At 40.0% G+C, this 13,753-nt stretch overlaps 1 protein-coding gene across 1 annotated transcript in view; it reads left to right on the forward strand.

The window, feature by feature from the left end:
- The window catches only part of LOC126176485 (potassium voltage-gated channel subfamily KQT member 1-like), a 302,329-nt gene that overhangs the window by 254,226 nt on the left and 34,350 nt on the right, over positions 1-13,753 (forward strand). The window contains exon 9 of the mRNA XM_049923639.1: positions 11,510-11,633. Within this exon, the coding sequence (XP_049779596.1) occupies positions 11,510-11,633 (124 nt within the window). The remainder of the gene's footprint in view (positions 1-11,509; positions 11,634-13,753) is intronic.

Here is a 13,753-nt window from a genome sequence, read left to right on the forward strand (position 1 = left end):
GGTAATCCTTGCAGGAGTGGTAGCTGCAGTTCCAGTGTGGTGCAATGGTTAGCACATCTGCCTTGTAAGCAGGAGATGTCAGGCCGAATTCTGGCACTGGTACAAATGTTGATGCGCTGTTCAGCCTACATCATCATTGTAAATAAAGGTAAGACTCAATATGTCTCAGGAACATCAACTATACCAGTATATGATTAATTAGAAAAAGATTGTTGACCCAGACAGATCTTGCATTGGATAAAGTAACTGATATTTGTGAAAAATGTGAATCAGCCTCAAAGCACATGATTATTACTAGCTCAGAAACAGAATATTGAAGGTCAGCAATGAAATCTCATGATTCCAGTAACCAGCAACTCCATTATTAAAGATATATTTGAAAATGCATGGATTTCTCTAAGCTGTCAATGACTAAGCTTTTGCCATACATGTACATGTAGCAGCATTATTAGCAAAATTATCTGTCTCATTTTATATATTTTTAACAAACCATTTCTCCTGTAAAATTTAACAGAATGGAGTTACAAGGCTTTCATTGCCTGTTTTCGACATATAGACGTAATAACAAATGCTGAGTCCAGCAATGACAAGAAACAATATGCTAATGTAAAAGTAAATACAATAACAGATTTATCAGGCACAGTGGTAATCATCCTGCTAAGAAATGTCATAATTGTAAAAGTAATGTAAAAGCAGCTAAAAATGTAGCCTGGGTGAATCTCAATTATACAATGAAGTGGCCAAAATTTTCTGTGAAATGACTGCAATTTTAACAACAACTGATATGAAACTGTAATTTTTAAAAAATAGTGTAAGAGTAAAAGCCAAATTTGATGCAGGTGTGCAATGTAATGTCATAACCAGAAACACAGCAAATGAAGCAGATGCCATAGTATCAGATTCAATGATGAAACAGCGACTTAGGAAATGGAAACTTTTTAGTGGAGGTGTCTGATTATCAGGTAATCTTAGGACGAAACAGATTTAAAACTGGATCTGATGAAAAGAGTATGGCAGGTAAAAGCAAATGTGCCAGGAGAATCCCAGATGAGAAACTTTTTCTGGCTTGGTATACGTTAAAGATTATGTGTCTGACATAGATCTCAAAGAAGGTGCTGATTCATTATCCATAGTGAGTTCTACGTAAAATGAGAAACCAAATACGAAATGAACTTGCGAAAATGGTTGAAACGTGAGTAATCAAGCCTGTAGAAGAAGCTATCCCTGCTCTCTGACCTACAAGTCACACTTTACCATGGGAATCTTTATATTTGAATAGAAATAGAATTAATAAAAACATTTTTTGATGTTATACAATGAAGACACTGGAAGAAATTAGTACAGTAGTGAGAAGTGCAAAATATATCACCCATTTAGAATATGTGAAAGGAATTTGGCAAATCAGACTGTCAGGAAGAACTTCAAAATATCTAACATTTCGCACAGACTGGGGAGGATTTATATGTACAAGATAATCACTTGGCTTAGGGCTACCATCAGAAGTTTTTCAACAAGTCATATGTAACGTCCTAACTGCAATCAAATATGTATTATGGATAATTATTTGATTTATGCAAAAACAATAAAAGAACTTAATGAAATGACGGAGCAAGCTATACAGAAACTGGCAACTTTGGGCCTTAAAATAAATAAAGACAAATGTGAATCTGGTGTGAACGAAGCAAATTTCTTGGGACACATTTTAAAAGAGGATGGACTTCATCCTGATCCTGATAAAGTAAGTGCTGTATTTGGATGGTGAATTATGTAGATGTTATCTAAGCATATTCCAAATCTTTCTGAAATTACAGATCTATTGCAGCAGTTGCTAAGGTAAGAAGCTGAATGTAATGCAACATGATACAACAGCAACTACTTACCAAAATAAAAGAATGACCCAAAATACCTCCTGTGCTTCATTATTATGATGTAGGTGGAGATGTGAAGTTGTCAGATGGTGCCAGCCAGGGAGCTATAGGAGCTGTCCTATTAGAGAGTGAACAACCCGTTGAATATGCTGCAAAGTCATTGTCATCAGCGCAACAGGTATATCCATAAATAGAAAAAGAGGCCATGGAAACTAGATTCCCAGTAAAAAAAATCATGAATATATTTATGACAAAAAGTTGAGCATTGCATGATCACAAACCACTGGAGACTATTTTTAAAAGTTGTTGGAAAAGTGAATCTGCAAGACTAAACTATGCAATTTTTGAAAGTTTACCAAATTCTCCTAAAGTAATTTGTATTAAGAAATCAAATATACCTTTACCTAATGTTCTGCGTAGAGACTGCAAGGAACAAGAAGGTAAAGAATATGTGCGACAATTCCAGTGACTGTAGTATCTTTCCAACAAAATTTTCGCAAATTAACTACTTAAGGTCGATTATAGCTGAAGTAAAAAGTAGAATTCAGTTATCTTGGCAACGTACAATGTCTCAGCTGCTACATTTGACTTCAGTGCCATAATCAATTAACTTAACTTAGCGCAAAGCAAGGAAATAGAAAGTAAAATTATATTAAAAACTCAATTCTTTGAAAAGAATGGGTTCTGAATATTTTAATGCAGCCCTTTTTCTTTTATTTCGAATTACTAATTTATGGTGAGCAAATAAAATCTGTTCTTTGTTATACTTAATAGCAAAGTACAATAGCTGCCATAAATAACAAAGCAGATTTTGTTATACTTTCAATTATTTTGGAAAATTTTTACAATTTGTAATTTATTTACTACAATCTGTTGCACGTAATATTATTCACTTACATAGGTTGTTCAGGTAATATTGTTAGTAACGTTTTGTTTTCGTTAAACCTACCTTACAAATTACAAAATTTCCTTAACACATGTAGATAAAAATTGTAGAAAGATAGTTTTCACAGAAGGTGAGTAGCCTAGGCTGTTCTGCCAAAGGGACTGGATCACCTACTTACAGTTTTGCATAAAGGTCACTATCAAAACTTTTTCCCGAGGTACGGTATCTTGATGTGACGTGACGTAGCATGAGGTTGACAGTGTCGCTTTATTCAATGTTCAGCATTTTGCTGATTCTAGCCATGAATTCATGAAGCAGAAGATGAATTGCATTGCTGATGGCCTTCCAGATCATTAGACCTTACACCTTGTGATTTTTATCTGTGAGGTTACATGAAACACCGTGTTTTTATCCCCCATATGTCTGACACTCTTAAAAGTCTCCACCATCACATTTTTGAAGCTGTGAATTCCATAATGAGAGACCAGCAGTTTCGTGTGTGGCAGGAAATGAGTTACTGTTTCAATATTTGTTGTGTAACACATGGCACTCACAATAAATGCATAAAAACTTGAATTTTTCTCTTCCTTGGAACACTGGAATTGTGTTTCTATCTTTTATAGTTTGGAAGCAATAAATAATTGAAATCTGTTTCTTCTTTTAGAATAGCCCTGTACAATTATATATTATTGTCCTTGATTACACTGCATTATCACTGACACCATTATACTGTATGTCACTCTTCCATTGCAGTGTTCAGTGGAGATGTTTAACATCGGCTTCATTCTTAGTCTGTAATGAATCTACATTCCAGCATTGTATTATCAGCTATAGATGTTGAACTCAGAGAAATTGTAAAGTCATTCACACAGTTGTCAATTGCTGCAGGCATGCATTTCTACATCTGCATTTCTCCATCCATACACTGTAAAGTGCATGGCAGATGGTACATTCCACTGTACCAGTTATTAGGATTTCTTGCCATTACATTAATGCGTGGAGCATGGGACGAATGATTGCTTGAGTGCCTCTGTGCACTAATCTTGTCCTCATGATCCCAATGAGCAAACCTAGGGTATTGTAGTAACTTCCTAGAGCCATCATATAAAGCTGGTTCTTGAAACTTTGTTAGTAGACTTTCTCAGGATAGTTTGTCTATCTGCAAGTGTCTACCAGTTCAGTTTCTTCAGTACCACTGTAACGCTCTCCCACAAGTCAGACAAACCTGTGACCATTCTTGCTGCCCTTCTTGGTATGCATTCAATATCCCTGTTAGTCCTGTTTGTTATGGGTCCCACACAGTTGAGCAGTATTCTAGAATGGGTCACACGAGTGATTTTTAAGCAGTCTCCTTTGTAGACTGATTGCTCTTCTCCAGTATTCTACCAATAAACCCAACTCTACCATCTGCTTTATCCACAACTTTGCCTATATGGTCATTCAATTTCACATTCCTACAAAGTGTTGCACCTAGCTACTTGTATCGGGTGGTCAGTTACAAATGTGACTCACTGATATTACAGTCATAGGATAGTACTTTTTTTTTCATTTTGTGAAGTGCACAATTTTACATTTCTGAACATTTAAAGCAAGTTACCAATCTGTGCAATCTGACTGAATGTTTATGCAGTTTCTTTCAGACAATACTTCATTATAGATAACTACATCATCTGAAAAAGCCTGAGGTTTCTATTGATATTGTTCACAAGTTCATTAATATACAACATGAACAGCAAGGCTCCCAACACACTTCCCTTGGGTACACCCAAAGGTACTTCGACATCTGATAATTACTCTCCATCCAAAGTAACATGCTGGTTATGAAAACTATTTCTTAATACAGATCATACCTCAGGGAACAGAAGCATTTGTAGATGCAAATGTCTGATAAAGTCAAGATTTTAAGTTCCTTCAACATTTCCTTACACCCTTTTTGTCTCACCTATTATGATAGTGGAGCTTAAAATAAACTCAACCGAGATAGTAGATTTCATTGGATTTTTACTAATGATATCTGTACTACCTGGGTGGAGAACTCTTGTCTTGGAGCTTAGTACTTATGCATGCCTGTTGCTTCCTATCATGTGCATTGTTGGCCATGTTGTATTTGGGGAAAAAGTTTTAAGTTGTTTGTTAGTGAATAAGGTTTATTTACTTATTTCTGGACATAAATTTTACCAGCATTAATTTTTGTGTCATTTTAATCTTGTACTTACTTTAATCATTTAGTGAATATAGTTTATTTACTTATTTGTGGCCACAAATTTGACCGGCATTAATATTTTTGTCAGTTTAGGCTTGTACTTGCTTGATTCATTTGTAATTTTTATTGTCAGTAAGGGCATCAGAGCAAATGATGGTAGATTTATTCAATGGGCATTTGCAGTGTTAACGCACTTTCTTTATGAATTACATAAACTAAAAACTTTGCTAATACAGATTTCTATTTAATCTCATGGCATTGCTCTGTATATCACATTGTATTAGTGAAACAAGCAAAATCAGTTTTATGATTAGCCTGTGCCACACTACCACTTTGAAGTGATTCACCTTCACTGTCACTATCTTTAGCACTAATTTTAAACAGCTCATTTTATTCTTCTAGAGAAATCTGGAGCATGCAATATTAGGCTCATGTGGGAAAAGAATTGGAAGGTATTTTCTTCTGCATTCTAATGACACTTCAGAGTTACCACGTTGCTGTTAGACAAGAAAAAAACCTTTGGGTGACATACTCACACAGCTGCATTTCAACATCTAGTTTAGGTAAAGCTCACTGGTAAATACACAAATACCAACATACATTGAATTGATTTTGATTTGGTTTGATTTTAACAGGGAAGCTAAAACAGCTTAGCTCTAACCCACCACTGCCCACACCAAAACTAAGTTTATTGTGAGGTATCGCCCCTGTATCTAGTAAAGCCAACCAATGCCCTTAAATAGTGCAAGGAGTCCCTCTACCAGTTTTTTGTTAGGCAAAATTTCTTCAGGTCTAGTTGTCCCAAAGATACTGTATATTTTACTCTCCAATGCCATGCATTTGAAGATTATGTGTGATGTGGTTTCTTCACCCTCATCACAGATCCCACATTTAGGTTCCTCTTCCATTATACTCATTGTGTGTAGGTGTTTTTTGAAACTCTCATGGCCAGTCAACAGTCCAGTCATGAGTCTGATCTCTTTCCTGTTCAATCCCAGGATTACAAAGCTTCTTTTAAAACTTGGCTTGGGTGTCATTACCTTACCATATTTTTGTTTATGGACCTTGGTCCAGTATCCTACATGCAGTTTCCTAAGCCAGTTCCATAGTTCTAATTTGATCATAGCCTTGGTGATTGTCAGGACAGGTTCCAGTCCAATAAATGGAATTGCTGCCCCCCTCATAGCCAATCGCTTGGCCACTGATCCCTGAGTGGCCAGGGACCCACACTAGGTTTACCCTATTGCTACCCCTAGCTCCAACAGAGCCCCGCGACATTCTACAACAATCTTAGATCTTGTTGCAGGAGATGCCAATGATTTTAGGGCTGCCTGGCTGTCTGAATAGATGTAGATGCTATGATCCTTGTAGCATCTACGCATATTCCCCTTCACAGATGCCCTGATTGCAGTAATTTCAGCTTGGAATACAGAGGCCAGTTTTCCTAGAGAGATGATGCCCTCCAGTCTTATCTGAACCCTGTACACCCCTGCCCCAACACCTTAGTCTATTTTTGACCCATCAGTGAACCAAATGATCTCCCCCGTATGGTGTCGAACTGTTTTTTTCCCTGCTTCCAATTATTATATTGTAAGGCTTGTCGAAGCAGTTGGGAGTTATTATATAGTTGGCAGGCATTTCCCCAGCCATTCCTATATTTACCTTGCTCACTATGTTAGTGTGTGATTCTGAATATCCAAATTAGACCCAGTTTTTGCCAGTTTTAAGTCTGTGTGCCCCAGCTGCTGCCTCCAACTTTACTCAAAGGTGTAGTGGAGGCATGTCCAGTGTGGCTTCCATTCCAGTGGTTGATGTGTTGCTAATTCTGCCTGTTATGGCTAAGCAGACTAATCTCTGCACCTTAGCAAGCTCCTTAGCTGCAACCCACTGTTCTACCTTCTTCCACTACACTATGGCCCCATAGGAAATCCTAGGTCTGACTACTGTGGTGTATACCCAGTGCATACCGGTGGGGCTTTGCCACAAGCCCTTCTAGTACTCACTAGAGTACTTTTTGCCTTGGAGCAGATACTCTTAATTTGAGGGGTCCACGTTAGCTTCTAATCTAAGGTTACCCCTAGATATTTCACTATCCCCTTCACAATTAGAGTTTCATCAAAGAGCTTTAGATTCCAACTTGAGTGTTGAATATGTTTCTTCGTAAATGGCACCACAACAGTCTTCTTAGGATTAACCCTCAGATCCTGTTTAATGCACCAATTTTGCACAATGTCCATACCTCCTTGTGCCATATTTCTGTGTCAGTAAATTTGCCAAGTATTTCTATGACAAGGTCATCTGCATATCCTTGGCAGAAGCATTGTCTGGAATTTAATTCCTCAATGAGTTCGTTCACCATTAGATTCCACAATAGAGGGGACAAAACTCCTCTTTGTAGGCAGCCTCTAGTGGTGTTAATTGCCATCTTTTCATTCATCATGGTAGCCTCCACTTTCCTTCCACTAAACGTGGCCCTGGTCCACCTGCATATAGTGGTCCCCAGGTCATGCACCCCTGCTGCCCTTACCATGGTATCAAAGGTCATGTTACTGAAGGCCCCCTCGATATCCAGGAAGATGCAGAGGGCTATTTCTTGGAAGTGAAGTGCTTTCTCCACCTTCCCAACGAGCTGGTGGAGAACTGTCTCACATGATTTACCTGGTTGAATGTAGAGGGTTCCTACTTAGCCTCCTCTCCCCAACATATACATTAACCAGTTTCTCGAACGTTCTGAGAATGAAGGAGGACAGGCTGATTGGTCTCATATCCTTAGCCTTGATATGATCAATTCTCCCTGGCTTTCGAATGAAGACAACCTTCACTGCCCCCCAAGCATTGGTAATGACTCCTACTGCTAGGCTGACACTGAATAGCCTGCATAGGTCTCTTATGAGCTTCTTTCCTGCCTGTTGCAGGAGAGCTGAAAAAAAACCATCGGGCCCAGGAGACTTAAATGGTTGGAATGCTCCCACTGCCCATTGTGTTTTATTAAAGTTCACACACTCCTTGGCCGATTCCCAGTCCTCTCTTCGAGTGCCTGAGAACCATTGTCTCTCTGGGATCACATTCTGGTCTGTGTTGTCCGACAGAGCATATTGAGGAAAGTGAGTTTTGAGGAGCAGTTCCAGCATCTCATGTGCTGTCTTTGTATATTCCCCATCCTCCTTCCTCAATGTACCTCCTAGATTGGTTGGTACTCTAGTGAGAATCTTGTTAAATCTGGCTTGTGCAGCTGTGCTCTCCACTTCCTCACAAAATGGCTTCCTGGATGCCTTCTTTGCTTGTCTGATTGCAAGATTGTAGTTGACAAAGGCCTCACGATATTTAGCCCATTGTTCTTTATGTCTCTCAATATTAAACAATCTCCATACCTGCTTTCTTTGCATTTCCAAGTTGTTATTTCACAAAGGCACACTCCTATTTGTGCACTTCTTGGTGATCATGAAGTTGTCCTGATACGAGGTCACTGTGGCAGAGGTAACAGCCTCTGCTACTCCCTCAAATTCTACTGGATTCATTATTGAGGTTTTAATTTCTCATAAGCCTAAATCAAGGTCCCTCCTATATGTCCCCCAGTCTTTTTTCCTGGGATGTCTATACATCATGGTTTGTCTGATTCCCATTTCAACCTTGAATTCAATGTACATGTGGTCCTATGAGAATGGCTCCAACACCACATGCCATTGTGTGACATAGCTGCCCATCCATCATGGAACTAAAGGTTATGTGAATTACTTCTTCCCTTGTGCTATTACCGAATGTAGGTTCATTGCCCCTATTCAGGACCTCTAAGTTGTTGGCTAAAAGAAATTCAAGAAGGTACTCACCTCTACTGTTGATGTCCTTGCTGCCCCACACTAGGTTGTGGGCATTGGCATTGCATCCCACCAGCAGTTGGTCACCGTGGCACTGACAAGTCTCTACCAGTCTCCTCACCTCCTAGGGAGGTATGCTGAGGCCAAAACAATTTCCCTCATGATACGTTCCTCACATTGCTGCATTTTAATGGTCACTAAGTCCCTAGAGCAGAAATCTATCATTAGCATGAAAGAAATTCCATTTCTTACATAGATGCATGTTCTGGAGTTTCTTAGATCTCTAGCATAAATCAGCTTACCTCCAGTGCCACCGAGGCCCAATACACCCCCTTTATATAAATAGGGTTCTAGTATCAGGGCCACATCCACTTTCTGCCTCCCCATGCAGCGACTCAGGGCAGCAGAGGCCCCTTTACTATGCTGCAGATTAATCTGCAGCATCTCCAGTCGCCGTCTTGCTGCCGTCTTTGAGAACCCTGACAGAGTCCTGCGAGAACCCTAAAAACAATTTCAGGTCCTGCTCCCGCATTGCCTTCAGAGACTTCTCTCTGACCCTCACTACCAGGGTCTGTCCTTCTGGTGCAACCATCTGGTTGATCACTCTCCAATCTTCTGTCAAGACTTTTGGGTTCTAGGCCCCTGTTTTCCTCAACAGAGTCTTAGGAGAGACTTCCTTATGGATCTTTGGTACCAATATTGATATCTTTGCGGCCTTAAAAAGCTCTGCTGCCATCTTAACCAGCAGCTTCGCATCTTCCCACGGAGATATCATGTGTACCTTGTCCTTGAGCCATTCCACTGTGTGCACCTGCTCACAGACAAAAATGAAGGCACCACTACCTAGATAGATCCTTCTGATGTTGGGTCCTGGGTCAGCGTCCCCACCAATCTTTTCACCCCAGAGGGCCATCTGTACCAATTCCTCCTGCTGTGAGGTAGTGGCCCCAGTGGATAGCCTTCCTGGATTGCTGCCATCCTAAAAACCGAGACCGCAGTACTATAGGTCTGTTTCCCTATTTCTTGCCTCGGTTTTTTCTGGACTCACTTATCCAGGGAGGAGGGAGTCGTAGATTCCTCCCTTATCCTCTTTCTACCTGTCTTTGATGTAGTGGGGGTCTGTGTATTCCCTTTGACCTGAGACAGTTTCTTCCTGGGAGTCTTAGGTTCAAGTCCCTTTAATTCCCTCCACTTGTCTTTAGGAAGCCATTCTTTCCCTTCCTTTTTCCTCTGTTTCCTGAGTAGTTTCCTCCTCTGGACCCCAGACAAGCCTTTGATCTTAATCTGGTCTAGCTTCTCGGTTACAGTTCCCAATTCTGGCTCAGGTCTAGACCCTGATTCAGTAGTGACATGCCTTACATCGGTACTGACCCCAATGTTTATATATCTGAGGTCTCAATTTGCCTCTCAGCTAGTTTTTCTTTGTTTTCTTTAGTTGTGTCCATATTGGTCCCATGAGATTTGGGGATCTAAAAGGTCCATGCCACAAATACCCCATGCGGTGTAAGGCTAGTTACTCAGGGAGGTCGACCGGTATCCCTGAGGCTCCATTTGTGACACATCTTCCCATGTGCCATGCACCCCTCAGCATGGATTGCAGCACCTTGGGTTGTGTCAGGGAGTTGGGTAGGACTAGGAGGGGATAGGGATGAAGGGACATTGTGGAACACTCTTAGTCAGATCCATTGGCTGAGGCCTTTCCGGCAGTAGGTCCTCTACCTTGGGAATAGCCCTCAGCTTCACACAGATATACAAGCCTCTCCACCCACACAGACAGTGCTTCATCAAGGTGGTGTCCCCCGGAGAGGGACATGCATTACATTACAAGATATCTGCCAAAATGACTTTCAAAATGTCAGATTACTTCAAGTTTCATTCATCTGTAAATGGCTACAAACGTTTATCTGCCATATTTGCAAATACAAGAAAGGTCCAATATTTTATAAAGCATCCTACCCCTCCATAAAAGTCTCCCAAAGACTTTCCAAAATACATATTACTGCACCTTAACAGATTATAGAAAGTTGCCAGTACTGAGCAAGGTATGAGATTTGTGAACAAATGAATGAGATAAAATGATTGCATTCTTTTCGCCACTAAATTCACTTAAATCATTTCCACATTGTAAATTAAATGCTTTTATCTTTGTAAATGTAAGTAAAATTGCAGAAAAGTCACTCATGATTCGTATTGCAGGGGAACCACTCATGTTTCATGTTTGTCACAAGAGGACTGATGTGACATGAAGAGAAGGGAAAGGGGAAACTATCAAAAAACTGTCTCTTCTCACTTTTAGCTTGTAAATGTTGTTCTCTCTTTTTTCTAAGTTTCAGATTTTTCTAGTGTGGGGTGGAAAGGGAGTGTATCCAGTGTTATATTTTCTAATGCTGTACAGTGTGCATTATTGTTGAATGAGACTACATGTGGCTGATACCAGTGTAACAGCAGGAGTTATGTTTTTATATGGTGCTGGTTAGAAGGTAAAGCTGCTAGTAGCAAAAACAGACATAGAAACAAATTTGTTAAAATTTTCTGTTTTTCTGTCTAAAATTTGGTACTAGATGGCCACTGTGGTTGCCTATATAGCAAAGTTGACATTGGGTCTGTTACTGCATTATTATCCTCACATTTTATGCCTGGTCACCGGCCTCCTGTGTTATCTTAAGTTGATCTATATGTCTTCAAGTTCTTTATATGTCTGATTTCTACACTAAGTTTTAATTTATTATTCTCTCAGGAACGCCAAACCGTGTGAGAAGGGAAGGTCGTGGGTCACTTTTCACAAGCCAGACAAGTAGCGTCACAGAGGCAGCATCAGATGAAATAGACATTGATATAGATGAGCCTCAGAGAGTAACTACGTATGTATCTCTTTTATTTATTTCACATTAGTTATGAATAAGGTAGTTTTCATTCTCTTCAAACACACTTTTGTCTCATGCAGTTAGCAACTTGTTTTTTTATGAATTTAATATTCTCAGTTACTGGTATTAGTACTGATAAGCAATTGAGAGTTGGCTGTCATATGGATATTACCACTCCTTTCATTACAATCAAATGTTTCTGTGATAATGACTAGAACAATACAGTGTAGCAAGTAAATGTTATTTTGCCAGCCTAGTACTGGTAATGTGCTACAGAGACAGTTGACTTGTTTTCTACTACACATAACACAGTTGGTAGAAAAAATTGTCACCACCAATATTTGAGAGGTTAAGGGGTGCTATACAGTTCCTTGTCAACAGTCTGTGAACTTGTGCCCTTCATTAAATTCCAGTCTTCCATATTGTATGAAGTGTACAACTCAGTTCAGGATGGTTGTCACCAAATTGCATATGTTAAATTTCCCTCACCTGATTTGAGTGGTCTAGGTGTTTGATGCTGATCGAACAGATTTACTCCCTCCACACGATGGTTGTAGTGTGGGCAGTAATTGGCTGCAGAATACTGATCTGCTTTTTATGTTTTCAACTCCAGTACCCATGTGTTACACTTATCATTTTCTGGTATGTTTGCATCACTCATCACAAGACTGTTATCAGTCCATCTCAGAAAAGTAATTTTTTTCTAAAGTTTGTGCTGCCTGAAGACACTGACACTATTGAGTTTTGGAAAGATTTCTGAGGGAGCAGTTTTTTTGTATGATCATGCCTCATTGTACTAATAAGAAATAAGTTGTGCTCCAACATCAAGTCCAAAAGAAGTAGAAAAGTATAGTGCTCCAGATAAATGCTGCTTCCTGTTGAGTGTTGTTTTTGGTGACTGAAGTGCCTAACATTATGCTGCCACATGTGTCACATTTTCCTGTACAGGAAGAGAACTTTACTAGGTAGCAGATAGGCTCTGTGAAACACCAAAACATAAAACCAAATCTTACAGGTTTGCTTATAATAAACTGCTTCATTGAATGCTGCCTATAGTATGTTTCCATGACCTCATCCAAAGAGAAAGTGGAATCTGTATGTTTAGAATATTCTTTGAACTTCTTATTTACATCAATCAGTGGCCTTAATTTACACATTTCATCAGATGAATTTTAATATCCCATTGCGGGTGACGCACACTACAAGTAGAGAAGTGTGTCTAAGTAGTCAAGAACAATAGAACTTTGACTTACACAGAGACATTTATTTCTGGATAGCAAGTGAAAGAACTGATCTAACGTGATAACAGTTCTTGAAGGTACAAGCTGAGTACACAATCTGTCACAGTGTGAAAAAACTGCCAAAGACAAAATCCATATATGGCACACTGACGATTTCAAGGGTTCCAACTGGCATGTGCTGCATTCTATCGGATAGACTAGCAGATCTTCTGATGTCCTGTGTTATGATTGGAGGGACTGGAACTTGCACTGGCTGGTGAGGTGTTAGGCAGCATCCTATATGGCCAATATGGGGGAATATGAGAAAACTGTGCTAGCATCATACTCATGGAAGCGAGGTAGTGGCAGCAACAGCAGCACTTTATCCAGCAAATGCGGCATTCCCAGGTACCGCAGTGACTGTCTGCAGATAGGATGTAGCTGTGGTTGAGTGGCAAGAGCAGCCAGAAGCACTGTTGTGTGGCAAGTGGCTGAATTGTAAGACACCAGCCAGATGCCACATTCACATTCCATACAGAGGAGATGGTGGAGCCATTTCATCATGTAGATACAGCTGTGATGGAGACCACAGCCGAGTATGCAGCATCCCTTTCCTCTACAGAGGAGATGGCTGTGGTGCAATGACAGCTGTAGATGCAGCATCGTGTTTTCCTCAAGGGAGAAGTTGTGAAGCCACCATGGAGAAGAAGTGCCACCTGGAGGAAGGGGCTAGGACATGACCAGTATCTGGAAAGATTCCTGGACAAAGGCATGGCAAGCACCCCGTGCGGGGGCTGCAGTATGTGCTGTGTTGTTACAACACAGGTTGGCCAGGAGGATGTCTGCAGGATACTGATGGCAAATGGGAGACAGGTGCTCAAACCAAAGGTAGATGTG

This window comes from Schistocerca cancellata, chromosome 3 (assembly GCF_023864275.1).
Source record: "Schistocerca cancellata isolate TAMUIC-IGC-003103 chromosome 3, iqSchCanc2.1, whole genome shotgun sequence".
Classification (NCBI taxonomy): domain Eukaryota; kingdom Metazoa; phylum Arthropoda; class Insecta; order Orthoptera; family Acrididae; genus Schistocerca; species Schistocerca cancellata.